The sequence below is a fragment of the Scomber scombrus genome, chromosome 3 (assembly GCF_963691925.1).
Source record: "Scomber scombrus chromosome 3, fScoSco1.1, whole genome shotgun sequence".
NCBI classification, from domain to species: domain Eukaryota; kingdom Metazoa; phylum Chordata; class Actinopteri; order Scombriformes; family Scombridae; genus Scomber; species Scomber scombrus.
In genome coordinates, this window is record NC_084972.1 from 17,870,516 (window position 1) to 17,895,353 (window position 24,838).

At 40.5% G+C, this 24,838-nt stretch overlaps 3 protein-coding genes across 9 annotated transcripts; all 3 read right to left on the reverse strand.

Moving 5' to 3' along the window:
• Positions 1–971: 971 nt before the first annotated feature.
• prkar2ab (protein kinase, cAMP-dependent, regulatory, type II, alpha, B) lies at positions 972–6,969 on the reverse strand. 4 transcript variants are annotated; one of them, XM_062416611.1, is made up of 10 exons: positions 6,463–6,969; positions 6,336–6,369; positions 6,194–6,252; positions 5,662–5,765; positions 5,386–5,539; positions 5,133–5,234; positions 4,941–5,015; positions 3,909–3,974; positions 3,677–3,815; positions 972–2,174 (listed from the first exon to the last, which is right to left on the reverse strand). In XM_062416611.1, exons 1-10 carry the CDS (start codon positions 6,718–6,720, stop codon positions 2,050–2,052), a joined length of 1,116 nt encoding a protein of 371 aa, XP_062272595.1. In that variant the 5' UTR covers positions 6,721–6,969; the 3' UTR covers positions 972–2,049. The 4 variants fall into 4 exon arrangements, with proteins under 4 accessions (XP_062272595.1, XP_062272593.1, XP_062272592.1 ...); XM_062416609.1 differs by having other exon boundaries at positions 5,662–5,768; positions 6,113–6,252; XM_062416608.1 differs by having other exon boundaries at positions 5,662–5,768; positions 6,113–6,252; positions 6,336–6,371; positions 6,459–6,969.
• A 111-nt stretch (positions 6,970–7,080) lies between these two features.
• slc25a20 (solute carrier family 25 member 20) lies at positions 7,081–12,555 on the reverse strand. 4 transcript variants are annotated; one of them, XM_062416614.1, is made up of 10 exons: positions 12,491–12,555; positions 12,267–12,386; positions 11,088–11,180; positions 10,876–11,003; positions 10,671–10,761; positions 10,430–10,547; positions 9,468–9,540; positions 9,262–9,371; positions 8,617–8,741; positions 7,081–7,861 (listed from the first exon to the last, which is right to left on the reverse strand). In XM_062416614.1, the coding sequence occupies exons 2-10, from the start codon at positions 12,369–12,371 to the stop codon at positions 7,799–7,801; spliced, it is 906 nt and encodes a 301-aa protein (XP_062272598.1). In that variant the 5' UTR covers positions 12,372–12,386; positions 12,491–12,555; the 3' UTR covers positions 7,081–7,798. The 4 variants fall into 4 exon arrangements, with proteins under 4 accessions (XP_062272598.1, XP_062272599.1, XP_062272597.1 ...); XM_062416615.1 differs by having other exon boundaries at positions 12,267–12,381; positions 12,491–12,554; XM_062416613.1 differs by having other exon boundaries at positions 12,267–12,414; positions 12,491–12,554.
• Positions 12,556–14,355: 1,800 nt separating this feature from the next.
• On the reverse strand, positions 14,356–24,815 carry LOC133978211 (NCK-interacting protein with SH3 domain-like). The gene is made up of 13 exons (XM_062416600.1): positions 24,536–24,815; positions 23,554–23,666; positions 23,248–23,458; positions 21,669–21,744; positions 20,906–21,450; positions 19,491–19,661; positions 18,725–18,811; positions 18,295–18,433; positions 18,088–18,168; positions 17,286–17,414; positions 16,776–16,865; positions 16,509–16,681; positions 14,356–16,058 (listed from the first exon to the last, which is right to left on the reverse strand). Exons 1-13 carry the CDS (start codon positions 24,704–24,706, stop codon positions 15,834–15,836), a joined length of 2,211 nt encoding a protein of 736 aa, XP_062272584.1. The 5' UTR covers positions 24,707–24,815; the 3' UTR covers positions 14,356–15,833.
• Positions 24,816–24,838: the final 23 nt, after the last annotated feature.

The window sequence follows — 24,838 nt, forward strand, 5'->3', positions numbered from 1 at the left end:
TTTGCTTTTAATTTTTTCTTCCTCCCGTCAGTTTTTTTTTCTTTTGTCACTCCTGTCTGGTATTTTTGTCCTTCTCGAAAGAACTCAGGGATGGACCAAACCAGAATCAGTCTTATTTGACCATTTCTCTGCTGTATTTCTATTTATTGGAGTTTTATTTTAATGTTCGGAGATGCTCTGAAGAAAAAAAAAAATCAGGATGTTTGATGAACGAGTGACTATCTGGGTGGCCTTTTTACTTCATCTGTCTTTTTATTCATTGTCATATTCATTTCTTCATGAGAGAGGATCATAGAAGCTGTTGCACTGCGACGGCTCAAAAGACATTTCAACATTGTAATTTTTGAATAATTATGTACAGACTTCCTCCCCATGGCTTTCTTTAGATGAGGAAGAATTAACTTGTAAAACTATGGAGACCCTGTAGAGGACCACATTGTTTAACAGTTCCTTTTAATTCCACCAGCTCGGCTCATTTTCTCACACTACTGAAGCAGTTATACCTTTGGCACCTGCCTTTGCATTGAACAAGCTACAGTATGATTTGGGAGTTTTTGAATACAGGACTTTGTAAATATTTTAAATATTTAAACTTTGACAATGGAACTTAACAGAGACTTGAACTCTGGGACACACCAGAGTGCTGTGTGGAAATTTAGATGGATATCCTTGATTTTGGGGTGTAAATACTTGTAACACAAGAAGGTTGGCAGGCTCTTCTGTGGAGTCTGCTGATGGCACTTCATATTTTGTAACTCAAATAAAACAAACTCCAGAAAACTTGAATATTTAAGATATAATCCTTTATTTTTTTATGTCATGTTTTTTAAATTTTTATGTATGATTTTAATAATTTAAATAATCAAGACATCCCATTTATTAAAAAGCATAAACATTTACATTTCATGCCATACAACAATGGTTTAAGTAAGCAACAGATGGGGTTATCAATGGCCTCCTTTGTTGAGTGCAAATGGAAAGTAGTAAAATACTGTATCAAAATAATTAAGTCAGTGACTGAAGCAAATTAACATGATGGATGTTGTGTGTGGTACTCTACAACATTTTCCATAATTCGGCGGTGATGGAGCTGTGCCTCAGATGCATAACAATTGTAGCTGGCAGTTTCAATTAACACTGAAATCTGACACTTAATTTACAGTATCTGATTTATATCGTGTTTATAAGAGAGCTTGATTTTAAGATGTAATTTTAACATAGCAAACTTTAAATAACTGCTTCAGCCAAACAAAATGATTGACAGTTGTGTCAGACAAGAAGTCATTGAGACATGTCTGAAGAGGTCAATAAAACAGTGTAAATAATTATGGATGAATTCCATTGAACTGATTCAGTTTCAGGGTCCTGGCATTGTGCATGCTGTCTTACTGGAACACTTGAAGAGGAGGGAGCCGTCATTAATGTTTTAAGTAACACTCGAGGTTTTCCCCATGGCTCCGTTTTTATTACTGCCCAGTAAGCTAGCATACACAATATCAGGACTCTGAAACTGAAGCAGCTAAATGGAATTCAGCCATCATTCATTTTATTATTTACAACTGTTTTTTCTAGGGCAACGTCCATGTTAAGAAAAAAAGACATCACACCTAAATAAAAATAAACAACACAGGCTATGTTAAATCTGGATTATCAAAGGATTCAAAGACTTGTAGAGTTCAACTAAATAAAAAATTAAAGTAATGTTTTCCGTTTAAATAACCAGTGAAGTATTTTAAGGTTAAAGATACTGTATGATGGGTTGTGCGTCCTCAGGGAACTAGACTGTTCATCTGTTCGTTAAACTGACTTGTGTATGAGGTATATTCATGTACGACCCCTAACTGTTGCTCAAGCGTCTTTGTGATAATCGCAGTCATCACACAAGAAACAATTTTACCTCGCTGCATAGTCATACTGGAATGGTACATTTAACTGAATATAGAACAGTAGGTTTCATGTTACTTTTACCTCAAGAGGACGATAACTGTGTGTTACATGTACTGTCACTATGTTTGGCTTAAATTCTAGTTTATTTTATAACTTTGTGTCCTAATGTTTCAAATCAACACTGGAGCCAAACAGTGCCACCAGCTGGTCTTCATACTGGGAGATGTTTCTCTTCATGATGTCCATACAGGGACCCAGCAAACGCTCAAATGCCTGAATGTCGATTACTGAAAGGAAGAGAAAGTCAGTTACAGATTATTTCGTCATTATTATTTCATGTGACGGACAGAGCTTCTGAGTGCTGTCACACATCTGTCAGAGACTATCTTTGGTCCTGCCATCAGTCAATATATGAACTTGTTTATCTGTGAAATGTTGTAGAGGATCAGTACAATGTTAAACAAGGGTCATGATGTCCAAACACTACATTTGAAATATATTCAAATTATGATCAATGAATCTGGTTTTAGACTGACTAATTCCCTTCGTCAGCTTCATGCCACACTGGGTTTCATGGATATTGGACTTCTGTGCCTTTTCTTGAAGGAGTGGAAACATTTGGGGATTTTGTTTCATTCTGGGTTTTCAGCATCATGCGGTTCCTTTTTTTCAGCCAAGCGTTCATGCTGTCAAAGTCCTGTAACACCTCATCCCATATCTGCTCAGTGATGCCTGTGCAAACCACTAGGAGGGAGCTCAGGTCCCTGTCTACTTCCTCTAACTGTCTTTAGATGTTGATGCTTTGTGACATGACCAAACGCTGTGGCCAGGCTGAGTATCAATACTTTTATGGAAAGTGTTGTGCCATTCAGAATTGAAAACTCATGTATGAAAACTTCAAATGAAAGTCTGGTCAGATTTTTGTTACTTCGAGGCCTTTTCAGATCATTATTTAAATCATATTTTGTGAGCTTTACGTAATTGTACAACTTACTTTTTGTTTGGACAACATTTAACATTTGAGAACTTTGTTAAATTAGGAAAGTGTATTTCTCAAAGCAAGGTATAAAAAGAGAAGAAGATTGTATCAGTGCCATAACTCAGGTATCGTATTATCATTTGTGTGCAAAAGTTTTAAACCAATTTGTGTCATTCGTTACTCAGTTTGTGCAGACATAACACTTCCAAAATCATTACATTACTATTGAGAGTCCTTTGATGATTCAGTTGTAGCAAGTTGTTGTAACTGAATCAACCTTCTTATCAGCATGTTGTGGCAGAAACAGATTTGTGCTGGAGAGGCCGCCATGTAAACTGTAGACACTGCAGTTTGAGAAATTCCTTGTAACACAACCCATCATACCGCCTGTTTGGTGAGTAACAGCACCTCCTCTTGACCCAGTCTGAATGCTTTATAGTGCACCCAAAGGAGCTGACTGTTGTTAACAAGCAGGAGCTCCTGAGAGGCCCTGGTGGCCTTGTGGATTTGTATGCCAACCATGAACCTCAAAGTCTGTGGTTCCTGTCTGGCCAGGGACCTTTGTTGCATGTAGATCCCCATCTCTACACTGCCAAATAAAGGCATAAAATGCCCCCAAAATAGTAAAAAACACCACAAGCAAGAGCACCTAATTAAAGGCGACTCTGTATGCGGACTGGATGTTACTGTTTGTTCTCGTTTCTGTGGACCCACTGCACCAACCCTGCTACACTCACTGAAGACAGACTAAAATGGGCGGGCTGTGACTCCTGGAACAAAGAGAGACAAACACTCGAGTCTTAAACTTACCTAAACATTTGGTTTCTCCCACAGCATAAACGGATGCTGCACGAGGTTTGTTGTTGACCAGTGCCAGCTCTCCAAAGTACTGTCCTCTAGAGCAACAAGCCACCTCGACCTCTGTGTTGTCTTGCTGGTCGGCCTTTGTCTGTAACAGACACAAGGGAACCTGTGAGTCCCGCAGTCTTTTAGCACAGCGGCACCACACATCACCAGACACAATATTGGATGTTGCACTTACTTTGCTTTTTATCATAATCTTCACTTTTCCTGATTCCACAATGTAGAAACAGTCAGCGATCTCTCCCTGGAAGTACAGAAAGTACAGAACACACATACACACACACACACACACACACACACACACACACACACACACACACACACACACACACACACACACACACACACACACACACACACACACACACACACACACCATTGTATGAACAGATCTTTCTACCAACCAACAACATACTGATGTGCTCAACACAAAACACCACTATAAAATATTATCAGTAGGTTTATGACTTAGCATTTTAGTGTTATAATGCAGCTGGTTGTAAAAGATTGTCACACTAATGTTTGTCCACTCAAGTATTATAAATGCAATACAGTAACTACTTTACAGTAACTAAAATGCAGTTTTTAGGAACACTTGTCTTTTGTATGTCACATTTTACAAATCTAACAGTAGAAAACCACAAAAAAAGACTAAAACCAATGCAAAACGTAAGAAAAAATAAATGAGGCTGCATCCTGCCTGCTATTGTGGTCTAGTCACAGCTCCTCATCTTCATCACTAGCCATGGGCTCAAGTCCCTGTCAGCCTCCCTCACACTCAATGTTTATTTGAACACATGGTCAACCAGTGAGGCCCTGATCTCATCTGAGACAACAGTCTATCCACGTCCCTGTCCTCCTCTTCCTCTCACTCACTGACCTCCATTTCCTCCCAGAACAGGAGATGTCATATGTGGCCTGTTTACAGCATTAAAAGCTCTGATCTCTAAATGAAAAATTAAGCAGCTAGTGTGTACACCTGTGACGAGTGGGGGTAGCAATTGTTAAATAAAGTTTGGCATTTTGATTGGCAAAGGAACACAAAACAATGTAGTTTTGTCTGTTGCGTCTAATGTTGAGAACTGTGTGTAGTGTTTTGCAAAAAGTGTGATTTAGAGCATAAAACTGAGTGACAAGCAGAAATTGTGATCACAATTTTACAGACTTGGTTTAGGGATTTGGTAAATTAGTTTCAGGTTTAACTTCATACCTGTGTTATTATGCGATCTCCATCTTTGTACCCTCGTGCTCCCAAAACATCAACGATCTTCATTCTCTCAGAAAGCTAATGGAAAGAAAACCAAATCATGTTCTACATGTTAAACAAGTCGTGATTTACAGAGGTGTACAACATATCCTGTTGGTATTTTGTTCTTATAGAGCTTGTGTTTCTGATACAAACCTCGAGAGACTTCAGAAGGGGAACACACTCAATAAAGGCCTCGTACATCCTCCTTTTCTTGGCATTATTTTTAACAATCAGTCTGTGAAATGTGGCTCGATCCTGAAAGAGCACAAACTAATACGTTTAGTTTTGTGTTTTCTCTTGTTTCTCTTGTTTGTGATTTCAGTCATCAGTGTACTTAGTTGTAGATGTACAACAGTTAAGATTACATTTTAGTTTTAATCTTGTCATCAGTCTTTGTCTGACTCACCAGGGCCCACAGGGAGCCTTCCAGCGTCGCAATGATTGTGGCAGCTCGTGGCGTGTTGTACATAAGAGCCAGTTCACCAAAACTGCCCTTGTTGTCATACTTTCCAACACACACACTCACTCCGTCCTTCTGCACTACAATATCATACACACCACTGGATACGATAGGAGACACAGAGAGGGAGAATCCTCAAGCAGAGGAGGAGAAGTTGTTATTAGGCTCACGCAACACAATCTAGTTGAAATATGATTAACAAAGTCATTTGAAGAATCTCACTTCTCAATGACGTAGAAATTGTCTCCATCTTCTCCTTGGTCTATGATGTGCTCCTGAGGTTTGACCAGCACCTCGAACATGGCGTCCAAAACTTCAGAGAACTGCTCCTGCAGGACATCACACTCACATGAAGTGCCTGTATGTGCTGAGTTGGACACTAAAAGGTTGTTTTCACATTCATCTGCTCAAATTGGAAAGTTTCTCTGTGCTAATACACTGAGACAAACTTTTAAAATGAAATTATACTGTATATGCAGTATATAAGTTATATAAATATTTGCATGCATCAATTATGTATTTTTTTAATGAAAGAGAAGGTGTGGATGCCATTTTAAGGATTCAAATCCAAACCGATTATTTTTGCATGTTTTACTACCCGACAAGAAGGGATCTTTAAAGTTTAGGACACCCTTTCCACCCGTCTTATGGTTTCTCATTTGAGCTGCAGTACCTGTTCAAGTGTTTTAAACAGTAAAATGTCTCTGCATGCATCCTGAAGCCTGCGACGCTGCACGTCTGTTTTGGGATACACAATCCGAGGCTCTGTGTCATCATCCTCATCATCATCAGGGTTGTAGGCCTCTGCACAAACTGCAGCAGGACAAACCAATTGAATATTGTATTGTGGTCAACATTCATTGACATTCATTAGTCACAGTGCTCTAGTTACTGACCTGAAACTCTGCGATTGAATTTACCAGTGGTGCACTCTGCAAAGAGACAGTCATGAATATAATGGATTAATAAATATTTCTCACTGTGACATTTTTAGCTGTCTGCATGGTAATAATACTCACTAACAATCTCCTCCTCCTCCTCCTCCTCCTCTTCATCATCCTTGGTAGGATTATCTGATTTAGTATCAAAAGTGACTCCTTTCCGTGCACGTTTGCCACTGTGTTTCTTGGCTGCTTGGTCCTTCCTTTGGCTCTCCAGAATACGAGTAAAATGCTGAACCGCAAATTCAACCAAATCTGGCGGCCTGCGGCGAAGCACCTCCACCGTGTATGCTTGTAGCAGCTCCTTCAAACCAGCGGGTATCTCAATGTTACTCATCATTCAGATGCAAAGGTCAAACTTGTTGAAAAGATCCAGCTGTTGGGTTTCGATGGTTGACGATTAGCAATAATTAGCTTTGAGAAAAAAAAAACCCCTCTAGATGACACAAATTTCCAGTTTAATAACAGAAATGTAAAATCTCAGCACTGATTTGATAAACTTCTGTCCGGACCTTCATCACAGGAACAAACTGACTCCTCCTCTTCACACCCCCACTCTCTCACACATTCAACAGCTTATTGATTTATTTATCTGGCACAGCCTCTCGGAAACTATTGATCAGGACTCAGATGTAATTAAAGGCTGTCCGATGGATTATACCTCGCAACTTGATGATTTGGCAAAGAAACAACTCACAGATGAGTTTTAACTGTTTATCCTGGGAGTCAGACAGCTGCACAAACACACATAAGTAGACAGTAGATTCATTTCTAAATATGGACTCTGTATTTTATTTGTATACATGCTGTTATTCACATACTGATCAATCAACCTCACCATGACTGCCCTCATATAATTTCAAATAAAACAAACAGGAAGTGAAGTATCAGTGGCCACCGAGTGGACCATGACCGTACAGGAAGCAGAGAGTTTGCAAGGTGTGTATTGCTGAGAGACTGGACACACACATTACAACGAAATGCACCTTTTCCCTGATATGTAGACCTGCTCGCAGATAACAAAAAGGTAAGGCACGACATGTTCAGTTCACCCCTTTTCATATTAAAAAAAAACAAAAAACAAAAAAACAAGTAAAACAAAAGGAGTGAGAACATTCGACTGTCAGCGTGTGCGTGTGTGTGTGTGTGTGTGTGTGTGTTTACTGGCACTGGTACACACTCATCACTACATCTTTGTTCTGAACCGTCAGCAGGCCTGAATGATCCACATGATCCGTAGTACCAAAGGTAATCAAGTACATTATCGGAAAATTATTGAAATTTCTTCAAATTGTGTGACTGTGTGTGTGTGTGTGTGTGTGTGTGCATGTGTGCCTGCGTGTTGCACTGCTAATGGCTCCGCTGTTGTGTTAAAGAGATCTGATCCTGATCACAGACGAGGTGGTGCTGAGTCTTCATCACAGGCTCGGTGCTGCCCAGTTCAGAAACTTCATCGCCAACTCAAATCCTAAGAAGCAAGCCTGAAAAAACACACAGACAAAACTCTTTAGTTTGTGTATAATAGTGACACAATTATTTAAACATAACTTTTGATAATAATAAAAAAAAAAAAGAAGAAGTGTATTATCATATTAAACAACTAATAATAATGATGTCTTTTAAGAGACTTTTCCTCTGACCAGCATCCTCTAGTAGTCCATCTTTATGTGTACATTGTTGGCTGTTATTTTTTTCACTTTATAAAATATTTACTGTCTAAAATTGGATCAGTATATCAGCAGTCTATCACTATTAACTTATATCAGCTTTAGGGATGTCTTGTTGTTTTTATGGGTTTAAAGACACTGACAGTGTAATGTCAACATGCCCAGTTTGAGTTGATGCATGACGTCACTCTTTGCACTTGGATGAAACAGTCTGGGACTGGGATCAGCCTGATATTACTTTTATCAGTGATAGTTGGACATAAAATGGAAGTTTTGTCTGAAAAAAAGTTATTTAACAAACATAATTTGTAATAACCTTCTTGGAAAACAGTCCATCAGTATAGACTGATATGAATGCAACATTACTGGATATTGAAACATCAAAAAACTAACTGGTGCATCTCTACAGCAGCTGTAAAACACTGATGAGGCTCCAGAGGTGAACATTTACTGGTTTGGAAGGACTGACAGATCTGTGGCACAACAAATGTACGACCAAATCTTCTTCACTTTCTTTGAACTTCTCTCACTGATGTTACCACACTGATGAATATGTGAAATACACTCACTGCATTTGCAGGGAAAGCTCTAAGCATGACGGCAGTGAAGCCCTTATACAAAGAGCCAATGCCCTCTTCTCTGATCAGCTCACGCAGAACGTCCCGAAATCCGTTGGGATATTTTCCTTCAGGAGCTGAGTGAGAGAGAGATTATAAAAACTCTGTCACAGACACATTTTAACAGACAAACACAGAAAACATTACCACAAAGAAAAAAGTGTCTTAGTAAGTCAAAGGAAACATGAAGTTTCAGCACTATTAAATCCAGTTTCCATTGACTTTGTATTTCTAGATATCCCATCATCTGGATTAAGGAGAATCTTAATAAACACTAAACTAAGGCACTAAACACTAAGGCTAATTCAATATCCTGTGTTTAAGTAATATTTCTTTATTATTACAATGAATCATAATTTAATTTATGACCAATTCTAAAAACCAAACTACAGAAAAAACAGTTGTCAAAAGCAGGAGACATTAAGAACTCACTGAAACTATGAACAACAATCTACAAACTGGATACAAGTTTTCACTTGGGACCATACATTTCAATTAAAATAATGAAATTAATTATTTTCACGACTTGGTAATACACTCACACTCAAACTGATATTTTAATTTTAACAAATTGAACTGGGGAATCTAAAAGCGAACCTGTCTGGAAACGAGACTTGAGTACGTCGGGTGGAATTGCGACCGCCCAGTTAAAGATCCCAGCCATCCCTCCAGCAAACAGCACACTGGGAACACTGAGTTCGTTATGGCTGCAGGGAAAGAGAACAGGTTCAGATGCTCAGGGCTTTTTTAATGCAAACAGTTGTAAACACTGTGGGGGAAAATAAACAAAAACAAATATTGACCTCTTTCCTGCTGGTGTGAGGAGGTTCTTCAACCACTCGTAGGACATGAAGTACATCCCACTTGCTGGCACATCTAAGTCACAAAACAAAAAAAAGAATCGCAAACTTCAAAAAAGGAATACATTTATAAACACTAAATTAACAATTACACATATTAGATACATAATGAAACCGACTTTACATGATATGAGTGGTTTAATATGAATCATCAATTTTCGGGTTTTGTGTAGCAGATTTCTTTGATATGTTTTCAAACCAACAGGAGAAAAGTAACAACGCTCCAAAAGTCAAAATTGTATGTGAAACAGACATCTCAGTAACTTAAGTGTTTAAAAATCATAACATCCCTAAAACAGACAAACTGCAGCCATAAAGCAAAGCTAAACAACAATGTTCGACCTACAATTATTACATTACAGAGGTTAAGTATGTTTTTTATGAAACATTAAACCTTAAAGGGGATGTATCATGCAGATTTCCAGGTCTACACTTACAACCGAGGGGTTAAACTGGAGTATCTGTGTATCTGTGTTTACGGTTTAAAAAACTCAGCCTCTATGTTCAGCCTCTGTGTGAAAAAGGTTGCTCCTGTCTCTTTAAGGCCCCTCTCCCAATGAGCCCACTCTGTTCTGATTGGTTAGCTCCCAGAAGCTGCGTCTCGTGAGATTTCTTAGCAACAACGTCAGCAACAAAAGCTACAGAACGGACGGATGTTTCTGGGCATACAAGAACAATCTGACACCAGTTGGATGGAGAAGTAGAGATAACTTTGCAAATGGAGCGTCCAGAACAGACTGAAGACCAGCTTTTGAGGGAGCATTTCTACACATGTTCACCTCAAATTTTGGAACTTTGAACATGTTTAACATATACATCCAACATCATAACAGTCTATAAATTACATGAAATCACAAAAAGCATGACATGTCCTCTTTAACAACAGGTTTAGAGTAAAGAAGCACCTCTCATGAGAGTCAGAGCGGTGCCTTTGTAGATTCCTCTGATCCCAGACTCTTTGTACAGCTGTTTGACACAGTCCATTGGCCCGTCATATTTCACCTTCCCAGATGATGCCTGGATCTGCAGACACACACACACACACACATTACTTCCCTTTTATTTTACTCACTACACAGTCTCATTTCTCTGTCCAGAATGTGTGATTTAATAAAAGAAGAGCAGAGGGGACAGTGATCCTCTGACCTGTAGGAGGCATTTGATACGCTCTCCAGGAGTCATGATGGCGGTGGTGAACACACCGGACAACGTGCCGGCAGCAAACAGCTGTGGATACCTGGAGGAGGTGAGAGGGAAAGAACAGGCTGATGCACGTACAAATAATCACCCAGAGAGTGTTTGGAGCAACTGAATGAACACTGCAGCCGCCTGCGACAGAGCAATCACCTACGTAAGGATATCATCGGGGGTTTTCTGTTGTAGCTTCTTGCCCAGCCCGAATCCAAAGAAACAAACCGCAAACATGGGCGTGACCCCAATGATCGGGGCCGCCATGCCTCTATAGAGTCCTTTTAAACCCTGCAGGGGAAGGAGACGGTGATAAATCATCAGCGTGAGAGAATAAACATCTCCAAACATATTTTAGCCAGCAGGCATCCTCACCTCTTTGGCTAAAGTCTTTTTGAAACAATCAATGGTTCCGACATATTGGGGGACCTCTCCAGGTTTGGGTAGGGGCTGAGTCTGTAAACGCACCTGAGAGAAAAAAAAGGAAGGAGTTTGTATTTAAATAACACACAAAGTAAATTCTCAGAGCACAAGTAACAACTGTGTCCTTACTGTATTGTAGGTACATTTTTGTTCCTATAGCTGTCGAGTATTTACCTGATAAAGACAAGGTTGGCAATAGGACTGGGAAATATATCGATATTATATCAATATCGTGATATGAGTCTTAGAGTTTGGATATCGTAATATCATGATATGGCATCAGTGTGTTTTTTCTTGATTTTAAAGGTAGAATTAGAGTATAGTGATATAGTTTTCTGAACTTCTGTTACATTATTAATAATGAAATATCTTTCTAAACGTTTCAGCCTCATGCATCAACCCCATTATCTGATACCTGATCTAGCTATTTAGTCAATATCGGGGCCGATATCTGATATTAATATCAGATCAGTGCATCCCTATCTACAATATTGTCACAATATCATTATCGAGGTATTTGGTAAAAAAAACAACATGCTATTTAATTTTGTTCATATCGTTCAGCTTTAGTTGACAAGTTGCTGTTTGCAGTCCAGTTAATTTTTGGGATCTACAGTTTTATCGACTGTGCACTTTTTCCTTCACATATTGTAGATTTTAAGGTGAGTAATTACATGCTCATCATGTAGGTACACAGCTATTAAAAAGCAGCATCTATGAAAAAAGCAGCAACACCTGCACACTTACTCCAAAATCACAAAATGTAATCAGGTAAGACATTTTGATCTCACTCAGATCTTTGTCAGGTCAAATAAACAAGTTAGTGAATTAAAGGGGTATTACACCAGTTACTGACAGTGAAGATATGTTATCTCATTGCTCTCACAGGTGAGGTCTCTACTGTGCAGGAAGCCATATCTGCAGAGTCATACGACAGCGTGAATGTGGGTCAAAGGGCTGCAGCAGCTCTCTGTGAAAACATGAACATTTACTCTAAATCTAGGACTTAGTCTCTAACTCAGACCAGGAGCAGATAGTCTGACCTGTGACCGGATGCACCCTGTTGTTGTTGTTCCCTAATGTGATGCGTACTAATGGAGTAAAACTAACACCACAGAGAGCAGTCATTACTTTAATGGTGTCCAGTGGATGTCCGGCGAAGACGAGACAGACTCCTCCAAATCCTCCAGCCACGAAGTTCTTGAGCGGACTGATGGGCTGCGGTTGTTTAGACATTTTGACTTTTCTGCTCTGGAAGAAGAAAAACAACAACAAGCAGCTAAATAAATGAAAGTGAAGCCGCAAAACGCAGACACACGTCTGAAACCCAGGAAATAGAAGAAATAACATGTCACCTGTTCGCCTGCAGATCAGAGAGGTGTTTGGGAGCAGCGGACCTTTCACCCACTTAACAACCCGGACCGCTCTGACTGTGACACAGCTTTACTCCGGTACGTCGCTGTTTGACGTCCGGCTCGAAACGCTAGTTTTTCAACTTTTTCAACTTGAATAAATATTTACAAAACAAAACATTTTATTGTGTTTTTAGCTTAATCACAGCACCTGTGTGTGTAGTGTACATGTTTTCTTATTTTTGTCTCTTTTTTCTTCTTCTGTGGATTCCAAAAAATAAATGATACAGTATTTACATCAGTTGTGTTTAAGTTGTTTTTGTTGTTTTATTTATTGGTGTATATTTATATTTAGAAGCATGGGAAACATGGGTGTAACAGTGTCATATATAATGCAAAATATATATAATGTTAATATGACATACATGTACAATTAGAGCTGTAACTAACGATTATTTTCATTATCAATAATCCATTGATTATTTTCTTGATTTATCAAATAGTCTAAAAATTGGTCTATCAGTCAGTCAGTCATCTTCTTGCCGCTTTATCCGGGGTCGGGTCGCGGGGGCAGCAGCCTAAGCAGGGAAACCCAGACTTCCCTCTCCCCAGACACTTCGTCCAGCTCTTCCCGGGGGATCCCGAGGCGTTCCCAGGCCAGCCGAGAGACATATGGCGCTTTTCCACTACACAGTTTCAGCACGACTCGCCTCGCCTCGACTCGGCACGGTTCCTTTTCCATTACAAAAAAGTACCTACTCAACGTGGGCGGGGTCGTCATAGCACGGCTCCGCGAAACTGCCGTGACTTCGTTTTATACGCGACACAAAACACATAAACAATGGAGGACATTGAGGCAGTGGTATACATGCTGCTGTATTTGGCTTTTTGTCACACACAAAGCAAGAAAATTGAGCCGTATGGTTGTAACGCTGCTGCCGGTATTTAAAAATGCCGGGTTTGATTATTATGTGTGAACTACCAATCAGCGGCCAGCAGTGTGTCGACGTCACATTTTAGTACCGGCCTGGCTCGCTTGGAACCTCACCAGAGCAGGTACTAAAAAAGGACCAGGTACCAGGTACTTTCCATAGTGGAAACGCAAAAAGAACCGAGGCGAGTCGAGGCGAGGCGAGTCGTGCTGGAACGGTGTAGTGGAAAAGCGCCAATAGTCTCTCCAGCGTGTCCTGGGTCTTCCCCGGGGTCTCTTACCGGTGGGACGTGCCCTGAACACCTCACCAGGGATGCGTCCGGGAGGCATCCTTACAAAAATATTCATATTTTTTAAGCTGGAATCAGAAAATATGGAAATATTATTCTTTTTTAAAATGACACACCAAAAAAGACTTTGAAATCAATACATTGATTGTTGCAGCTCTATATAAATCAGAAGAAAAAGAGAAAAGTATCACATTTAAATCAAAATTTCTCAAATAATCTTCAATTTACCTTTCAGCTGTGTCCTAATTCATAATTGTTTTCCCCCACACAAACGAAAAATCTAATTAAAAAACAATCATGTAAATCGGAAAAAAGCAAAAAGTCCATTAATAAAAAGTCAAAATAAGAGGGGAAACAGAGCATATAAAGTTCAGGCTTATGACTAAAATTGTTTGTTTTTTATATTAAACTTTGGACATGCTGAACACACATCTTCTGACAGTCAAACTTTCCATTTAGTTGCCTTTTTAGACACAAATGACTGTTTTCCTGGTAAAATCCGACTCCTGTTTGTTGTTTTGTGCTCTGAATGAATAAACCGTAAACTATATGTTTTCCCACAGTTTTGAATTAACGTTTTTATCACACTTTATCTAAAATATCTTAATAACCAACCCAACCACTTCCACTGTTAAAATATAGCTTTATTAGTTTCATTTTAACACAGTCGTAGCACTTTTGCAGACAATGTTAATCATGGAAAGGAGGGATGTGAACCTCTCTCTCACACACGTTGTAAACAGAAACACAAATTAATGACTGAACGGATGTTTGGACACCAAATGAAAACGGATATCTCTTCCGGATTGTTTCTACCTTCTCAGAAAACATGTTTCCATGCCGCAGAGAACAAAAACAGGTCAGTAAAAGTGTAAGATGGGAGAACAACATCAATCACTACACGATGAGTAAAAGTCAAGGAAAGGTATATTTTGCTGTTAAAGGATTAGACCACGAGGAGATTAAATAAATGCCCCATCCTTCCTCTCACGTCATGATTTTTCAGTAGGACCATTAGATCATAACTGGAAATCAATAACACTGACTGTTTTATCTCAGATATTAAACTGCAGAACGTCTCACTCCTCGAGGCCACAGCTCACATCAGCTAAGACTCAGCATATTACAGCAATATCACGAGTTGTTATAAGCCTCATTGCAGCACAGTTAGTTTGAATGCAGCATACAGACAGAAACTCTTCACTTGTGATGCTTGAGGAGATTTGCATATTTAAGTACAGAGAATTTGAAAAGCAGTAAAGACTTAAGTACCAGACTGAGAAAACTGCAGACGGGGCCACAGGAGAGACTCTATATGTAGCAGCGAGTTACTCAGCTAAAAGCTTAGTAATGATAACACATGAGTCAGAGTGTTTTTGTCACTAATAGTAATTAAGTTTAACTCGTCCTACTCGAGAATTTTTAATTATGATGCATGACAGGATAAATGAAAGAGGAAGTCAGTTTTATAAAGAAAATAATGCTCTCAGTAACACACAGTAGTTTGGTCCCACTGAAAGGGAAGCATATAAAGTATTCTCACAACACTTCAAATAATGGCATCTGTAGTGTAACTACAAATTTGCATTTTTGTCACAAACTTTAAATTTTCTCTAAAATTAAGTTGGTTAAAGTAATTTTGGTTAAAATAAGGTTCAGTTGTGGTTGCTGTCGCTTCAATTTCACCATACTTTGAGCACATACACGTAGTTGAATGGTTTATTTAAGGAAATGATTGCTAATAATTCACTGTGAGAACAGCACCACCTCTTGGCCTCTATTTTGGCTGTTTCCTCCTGGTATGACTAAACCTTTATACATTTGTCATATTTTTTCCCTTCTTAAAACACACACCAAAGAACTTTCCACTCCTTTTTCAGATGAAAATATAATTTGAGAAGGGAAAAGCTGGGATCTCTTTAAAAAAAAAATCAACATCACATGCATGCTGCAGCCACAGAGTCCAAGAAAATACTGGCAAAACTGATTTGCTTCTTTCAGCGTAGGCTGGCACAGAATACAGGGCACCCTGTAAAATGTCAGTTCCTCCTCTTTTCGAGCTTTACTGTACCTCCCTGCAGTCGAAGGGAGCAGACTACAGTGTGTGAGCATGATACTGATATGGTTATTCTTGTTTCTCGCAGATCTGTGGGAACTCCTTGTAGATCTGCTGTACAATTAGCTTATCCATCTGTTTTGCTGTGGCGCTCCCTTCATCCTCTCCTGCATCATCCTCCTCCCTGAGAATCCTCTGCAGGGCCCCCTGCAGGTCAGAGAGCCGGTGCTGGTGCTCCAGGTAGTCCGTCGAACGCATTATGGAGTGCATAAGGGAGAGATACTCCATCCGCAGCTTAACATGGGGGAGAGGGAAGAGAGGGAGAGGAGGTTAAAGTCAGGCAAGATAACAAACTGTCGATATAGCAGACGTCATTGACATTTGGGGAAATACAGTTATTGGTTTTCTTGGCGAGAGTTAGATGAGAAGATTAGTATGTCTCTATTATCTGTCCAGTAGGCACTGGTCCTGGCCAAAAGATGCAGAGTCACAACTTGTCGATTTTACACTTTAATTAGTGATCTTTAGAGGTGTTGGTAAGCAGATGTTTTCAAAATCAGTCCAACTGTTTCCCGGTATTTGTACTAAGCTAACTAGCTGCTCACTCCAGCTTCATATTTAATGGAGAGACATGAGTGGTATTGAACCTTTTATCTTAACTGGCAACACAAAAGCAATAAAGGTGTGTTTCCAAAACATGTCAAACTGTTCCTTTAAAGGCTGAGCAACGTGTCCAGGTCTCACCTTGTCGCCAGGTGAAAGGTCAGATATTTGCCGAACAGCAATGTCAATCATCACCATCATGTCAGTGCGGTAGAAGAGATCAGCGGTGTCTTGGCCGGCGAAAACATCCTGCAGAAACTTGAGCACTGAGTGCGGTGCAGGCGGGGTGTGTTTGAACATACACACAGGGTCGTCTGGAGAGGAGAGGAGAAAAAGTGAATAATGATGTAAAAGTGAGAGTACTCTGAGGATGGATGTGAAAAATGTGAAATTAATAAAGTATTTTACCGCCTCTGTTCAGAAGCAACAGAACTTTCTCTGACAGATTTTTGACATTTTTCTTCTTCAGCTCCTCCATGATGACGTTGTTACTGGGTGCTGGGTGACACATACATGCAGCACAAAAATGTATTTTTTATAAAAAGATGAAAACTCTTTAAAAACTTTGCTCATAGACAATTTTAGGCAAACATCTTGACTTGTAATAGTAAAAAGCACAGGGCCGCAGAATTGCTCAACCTCAATGAAATAGAGCCATCATTCATGTTGTCGAATTAGTTCAGTGTTTGTCTTCAGATTTCTGAAAGCAGGGCTTAAAGCTGAAGTTTTTACTCTTTGGGAATGCTTTGTGAATGAAAGTCGCCCATAAACAAAGCGGAACATGGAATCTTATATGGCAACAAGTTCAGGCAGTAAAGAAAGTTTGTTGAATCCCCATAGCATTGCTTTGTGCAAGAACAAATATGAGAGAAAATGAAGTAAACATTCATGCACGAGGCCTATTCAGGCTGCTCTCACCTGTGTGGTGCAGGTTAAAGGCCAGCAGGAGGTTCAGGAAGATGTCAGGCAGCTGCTCAGTGGTATCAGAGGGAAGTCCGTCCTCCACCACACCCAGCAGGAACTGAACAAAGTCAGCATTCAAGTGTTCTGAAAGCAGAGGGGATTATGTCTTATTATGTCTTATTCACAGCACGCATGATCCTTTTAATGCATGCATGTCAGACATCTTTTATAATAAGATGAGAAGGAAAACGTATTATCATGAAGTTAAACACAAACTTGTTTTTCACTATTTTAGAAGAATCAACATTTCTCACCCTCCTTTTTATGTGTGCCTAACCCTATAAAACGATACAGTATACATGCGCGTATGCAACACACATGTTTTTATATGATGGAAGAATCATACAATGTAATAGCATGAATATAAGCCTGCAGGAGTTTCTGAAGGCTCGAGTGAACACGACATCTTCACTGTTGAAACACAGCGAGGACTGAATCAGCCAAGACTTACTGCTGTCACAGATGATCAAGCTCAAACAGAAACAAAAAGGGAGGCTGAAATATGGTAACTACAGGCGACAAAAAGATGTCAACACTTCCAAAAGCCTGACAGGAGAGGGTGTGAGTATGTGACTGATAAAGATACACAAATGTGGGATTTATATTCTGCTTAAAGGAAGTATTTCACTTTTGCAAAAGAAAAGACTTAAAAAGGATGAGGACTATCTTTTCCTGGGATTAATATATATTTCCAAAAACAGCTGTTGGAAAAGGTCTTACAGTCAGACCAATGCAGTATTATCAGCATATCTCTTACCATAGTGATGGTATGGCACCTGTTCGCCCATTGAGAATATCATAGTAAGTACCAAAGCTGTGTAACACATCTTCTGGTGCTCTGAGGAAAGAAAAACACAAGTAAAACTGGAGTTATGTATTAATTATACATACATTTGACTTAGGAATCATTCATGAATAATGAGGGGGGGGGGCAAAGGAGGCAGTGAAAAGAAGATGTTTTCACCTTGTGTGTCATTCTGTAAATCTCTGGCCAGCTCCATGGTGAGGATGGAGTTGAGGAGGGTGGAGATGAGAGCAGCGTCCAGGCTGCACATCGCCCCGAACACCTTGAGCAGCGGCAGCCGCAATGACACACGATGCTCCTGTAGGGTCACATGACATCAACAATTAGCCATAACATCCACAAACTATCAGTGTAATGACAAAGAAAAGTTCAACATCATCTAGACTAAAAACTGCAGGAAGCTTTGGCTAGAAGAGTACGTCACCAACAATATAAATAAGTGAATATCACTGTTAATTAAACTTAATTATATGAACAGAAACAAATCTACTCACACAAACTCGGTTGAGTTATTATTTATCTTAAAGCACAAATTAATTTTTAGCTAAGTATCTTAAAAATGACATACTTAGTTGTTATGATGTCTTACCATCTGATAATATGAAACCAGAGAAAGCACATTGTCACAGTCGTTGGCCTTGCACATCTTCTTGCACACCTCTGGATCTGCATCAGTCTGACAAAACAAACAGCAAAGATACACAGTATTAACTTCATAACTACGTAACTGCATATTCAGCTGTGGTCTCTGGACCCACAAGAGGATTACGGAGCCCATTAACAGCTCATCTGGACATCCCAGCCATGATCTGAGGTTTGGTCGGGAGGAACTGCCAACAAAGAATATTTGGCAGGCTGAGGAGTTTACTGATTCAGTCTTTAAGCACACTGTTGGATTTGTAAACTTGCCTGAGCCAGTCTGATCCTATCAAACATGTTTGGTATTTAGAGGAGGATCTGGGTGGGTCCTGTGGACAGATCCCAGATTCATCCAGAGAGGAAACTTCTGATAATATCATAAACGATAATTCAGCGATGTCACCATGGAAACAACCCAAATCCTCCAGTTTTTCCTCTTTTTTTCAGAGACTTTTAATACATAATGACTCATGTTGGATCACAAGAGCTGTTGTGACAATCAGTGACCTAATACTGACCTATGAATTATCTGAAGCATAATCTCAGTTACTCAGTTGTGTGTTGATGTCATTAAGTCCTCTTGGCTTATCACCCAGTGCAAGCATATTTATGAAATCCGTCTTTCTGTGTGATACAGGATGATACAAGCCTTCTAACACACTGAATACATCAGAGGACAGACACCTCGCAGTGAGTTAAAGCTAGCTGCATCGTACCAATATCTTAAGCAGTTCCTCCAGATAGCAGGAAATGAGAGCCTGGTCCTCGTGAAGCGCCCAGCTCCGTTGCTGGGAGTCGTCACGGTGACGGACGAGGTCGCTGAAGATCACCTCCAGACGCTGTTCATCATGACACACCTGCCCCTGCGGCAACGCTCCTCCCAAATCCTACAGAGACAAGAGACACCAGGACCAGACATAGCTCTTTAGCAACATGAAATACTAATTAGTACAATCACAGTTACAGCTCATCAAGTGCAAATATATTTTATAAGTGTGCAAAAATTGTTATACATTACTTCCATTCCCAACCACAAGCATTTTAAATTTAATTTAGACTTTCAAGGGAGGTGTGAGCTTATAGTTTTTGCTCAAATTTAACATTTCTCTCATTAATACATTTTTAAATCTGCATTAGTAGATTGCTTGGCTACAACTAGCTGGTGAGAGAAAACTGAAACTGTAAAGCTGCAAACTGAAAGACAAAATTGATGTGAAAGATGCTAAAAATAGATGAAAGGGGACCGCAGACACTCTCTGTGTTAATATACTGTACGCATACTGTAGGTTCAGATTCTTCCAAATCTATCTTAAAACACTTAATACTGACATGCCCTTATGTACATGGACATACACAGCTTTTGGTCACTGTACTCGGTGCTGCCGTCCATACTGGTGGCATAGGGATCTGCTCTTTACAAAAATGCTAGTTAGACATATTAGGTGAGAAATGCGTGCTAAAAACTTGAAAAAGGATAAAGAGATAGGTTCACATTTTTAAGCCTATTCTTAAATTGTATCCACTGTTAACATGAAAAAATTTCAATTTAAGCAGATTTAAAAAGGATAATACTGGTGTTTTTAAGGTTTGTGTCTACCATCTTGGATGCTCTGCTATTCTTTGTCATTCATTTTAAAAGCATTAAAATACTGTATGCAGGCTTGCAAATTAGCCGAGCCACACCCCTCTTTTTTTTTGTTTAAAACTTTGTTGTATGATCATTTTGATAAGAGTGTTTCATGTCTACAAGTAAACTGAAGAAGCGTCTAACTAAACCAAGCAGAGCATTTAAGGATTATAAAACACAGGATGCAGATGAAACTGTTCACCCACACTCGTTTTCATGACTCACTGCCCACTACCTTACACTCATCAGAAGAAGAAGAAGAACAGAAATGTCTTGCAGGAAACACTGATAAGTTCATTTCAAGCTTGGTTTGACACTGCAGATGTGGCATTTAGAAACAGGAAATGAGTGAATTAAGTGTACTGACCCCCTTGTTTCAAAATGACTGTGAGAAATGTCAGCTAAATGCAGACTGAGCTGTAACTCTAGACAACGGTATTCTCCTTTTAGCTGGCATGGGTCCAGGATGCTGAATCCACATGAAGTGATGAAAACAAATCTGACCTTGCTCTCCACCAGCGAGAGGAGAACTTGCTCCAACGCAGAGGAGGCTTGAGGTAAGGCGGTCTGCAGATGGCCGACCACCACACCCACGGCGACCCGCGACAGCCCATAACTCAAGCCTGTGTTCTTCCGTACCAGCTCAATCAATTCGGCCCCAATAGTCATGGGAACTGGCTCGGAGGTAGTGGGGCTGCCAGGAGGGCTTTCAGCAACAGAAGGGGGGGCAATGGGCCATTCACTCTCTGGCTGCTCCTCTAAAGCGAGCTGTAAAGTGGGGGTGTGGAGCTGTGGAGGCGGTGGAGCCGGGCCCTTTTTCACAGGAGCTGTTTGAGGAGGGGATTCAGAGGGCACCCCGTCTTGGGGCAGTGCAGTGGGCTTCACACGGGATGGCACGGGGGGAGGGGGGGTGCTGGAAACACTTGGCAGACTGACGTCAGAGGAGACTGGTGAGTGGGAGGAACCTGATTCTAAGGAGGTGGTGCTGATAGAGAGGGAGGGGCCGGGGGACGGAGGAAGAGAGGACACTCTGGAGGGGACCCCCGGCTCTGCTGAGACAGACAGAGAGAGAGAGAGAGGGGGAGAGAGAGATAGCTCCAGTTACAGAGAGAAGAGAGAAGAGGAATGGCCTGACTAAGAATAGAGTATGTTTGTGAAGTGTAGAGCTGCAGCAGGTAGCATCAGCAAAACAACGTCTACAGTAACGCTGTAACATGGTCGTAATGAATGAGCGGGGGAATAACAGTCCATGCTGCTGCTCGCTCACCTGGACGCCGGCTGTTTCGCTGTTTCTCAGGTGGAGGAGGTGTGATCGGAGCCGCACGTCGAGGCTGAGGAGGCACCTGCAGGAGGAGACACAGGCAAGACTGGAATACCAACTGGGCAAAGTCGACAAATAACCCCTAGGTCCCAGACTCACAGAGGCCCCGAAAAGCCTGAGGTCCACTATTGTGTCAATGATTCTTACTGATTTGATTAATAGCACATTTCTTACAGAGCAGCAGAAGATCAACAAAAGCAAGTCTGGCATTGTTGCCTTTAAAAAAAAAAAATCTAGTTTTAAGAGTTTCACATTTGAGTTTATATTGGACTCATGTGATGCAAATTCCCACATAAGTTTGTTTAATCAAAGTTCCCACAGAGTAATTGGCACACAGAAAACCTTGGGGAAAGGAGTGTCATAACAGCACAGGAGAACAGGTTGGCCTCTGTGCAAATAATGAAGTTATCATGTACAGCAGAGGTACCTGAAAGCTTGTTTTAATTCATAGAAATTTGAGTTTGTATATCAACATATTTGTGTTTATAAGAAAAAATAAATGGTATTACAATTTGGTACAAGGCAAATTATGAGTATATTCATTATTCTCACAGTAATAAACTACCTGCTGAGGACACACCTCCCACCAACCTGAGTCATTCGTAACACCTGAACACAACACGCTGGGACTGACACAATTCAAATTAGATAGATAGCTAAAAGAAAAGCAAAGTTACAGAGAAGCCACATACGTGGATCGTTTGATGTTAATCACTCACATATTTTCTGGAAATGTCAGTAAATAACTGTCTTGGGAAATGTATGTAGAACCTTACAACATATACTTGCATATAAAGTCCCTGTAAGTGGTATGGTAACTTGGTTAAGATATTGTTAATAATAAGTAAAAACACTTATTACAATAAAAAAAGAGGGAAGATAAAGACTACTGGCTGGCAACTGTTGAAGAAATCTTCCTAATGGAAAAACTGACACGTATGTTGAGACGGTAAACTGGAATAAAAATAGGGAAAAATGTGCATTATGTAAGACCCAAAATAGCAACATGGAAATAGAGCTGAAAAAAAACTCAAGAAGGCTGCATGACTGGTTGAGAAAAGTAAATGAATTTCCCACACTGGGTTTTTAAGAAAAAAGTAAAGGATTATTGGTTTGTCCAGCTTCAAGTGATAATAGTACAAATGCAGACAGACTGAAAGGAGAACCTAAACTGAAAAACAGAGACCAAGTCTGATCATGATCGAATCAGATCATGACGTCTCGTATGGAAAAAAACCTGCAGATTTGATTAGTAGTGGACAATAACATTTAAAGTAAAATCGATTTCAATTAACACATTTGGAGTATGACCAGTAGTGTGAATGAAGAGGTGCTTAGTATTACTGTGTGCTCTGTACTTAATGGGACCAGTAGGAGACAGCAGACACACACTAACATCAGGTATGGGGGGGGTGTTAATCCGGTCATGAAGGTATGAGTCACAAAAATTAAAATTAGCAGTTTGGTTTCATATTGCGTGTGTGTGTGTGTGTGTGTGTGTGTGTGCACTGTGTGACTGTGTTACCTGATAAAACCCCGGTTCTGATTGCATATTGTCCATGCTTCCTGATATTGGCACGCTTCCCTGTCGTCCATAGTCTCGGTTAAGGCCATTGGGTGGAGGGGGGGTCTGACTGAGAGATATGTCACTGCTGGATGATGGGAGGCCTTGTTTATGACCGGAGGAAGAGGAACTCCGTCGGGCAAGTGTCTCCTTTCTGTGATGGATCAGCTTCCTGTAACAGTCAGGGATCAAGGATTCATATGCAGTACAATATCGAGTCACTATCTGACTATTTCACAAATGGTTATGTGGTTTCTTTCCACTCACTGTAGAACATCTCGCTGCTCCAGATTGTATTTGCCTCCATTTTTTAAGGCCACATTGTGGATGCCTTCAATTGCTCTGTCGATAGACTGCAACACCTCATCCTGCTCTGGAGCCTGGCGGACAGAGAGGGGGGAAAAAACTAAATGAGGAGATGAACAAATTAAATATTCATCCACATGGCAGCATGCATAATTATTAAACTTTAAACTAAAGTGTGGCTTGGGGACATGTTTGACTTGAGGCAGAAAAAAAAAAAAAAAAGACAAAACTAGGCCAGTTATCTAACAAAAACAGGCTTTTAACCAGAGTCGCACGTGCCGAGTGAGGCCTCAGACTCAGCCTCATTAAACCTTCACAGTCAATGTCATTAACAAGAGAGAGAGAGCATTCCTATCCTGTCAGCCTGCGATTTAGGGAAAATGCATGCTCCAACTAGTTCACTGAGAGCCTAGTTCTTAGAAGAAGTCAGCTCAGTGTGGAGAACATGTGGGTTTGACTGGGAGGAAATCAAAAGCTGTGTAAAAAGGAGCAGCTCCTATGAAACAAGGAAAGGCTGGTTGGTAATGACTCTTAATAACAGAATAAAGAAATAGACACAGGAGCAGATGGTTCTCATTTGAGCAGAAATAATGGTTTACTGTCTTTCTGTCCCATCCTGTCCTGTCATCTCTGTCGCAGTGAGCAGCTGCAGTGCAGAAGGCCATGTCCCTACATAATGCAACCCTTCCAATAATTCATGGGTTCCTCTGCAAGCATGCATTTTTCTTCCATCCCTGACAATATTCAGCAGCCAGCTTCAAAACGGCCTGCAATGCAGCACATATGTACAGTTACAGGGGGAACTGTCTCTGTCTATCCCATCAATTCAACCCTTACTACGCACTCACTGTCTCAGTTTACTTCATGATGCGACACATTCATCGTTTATGTTCATTGAGAGAAAAAAAACAGACAACCAGCTGAGTCAGAAAGTGGTGTTTACCTGGATTTTTTCGATGTATGAAGCGGGGATGTAGCCGGTTTCCCCCGAGCTGCAGCGGGACCCCAGCCACCAGTGTTTGTTGCTCCTCTCCAGGATTAAGAAGCTTTCTCCGGCCGCGAAGTGCAGCGAGTTAGGCTCCGCGGATCTGAAGGCGTACAGAGAGCGGTACATGCTGTAATGACACTTAAAATGACCCGAAACAGACGGACAGCCGCTGTCTGAAGATAGAGAGTCTCCGAGGGGAAAGACGTGCTCTGTTGGAGGTGGTTTAAAGAGGCTAAGAAGGCATGGCCCCGGCGGCTC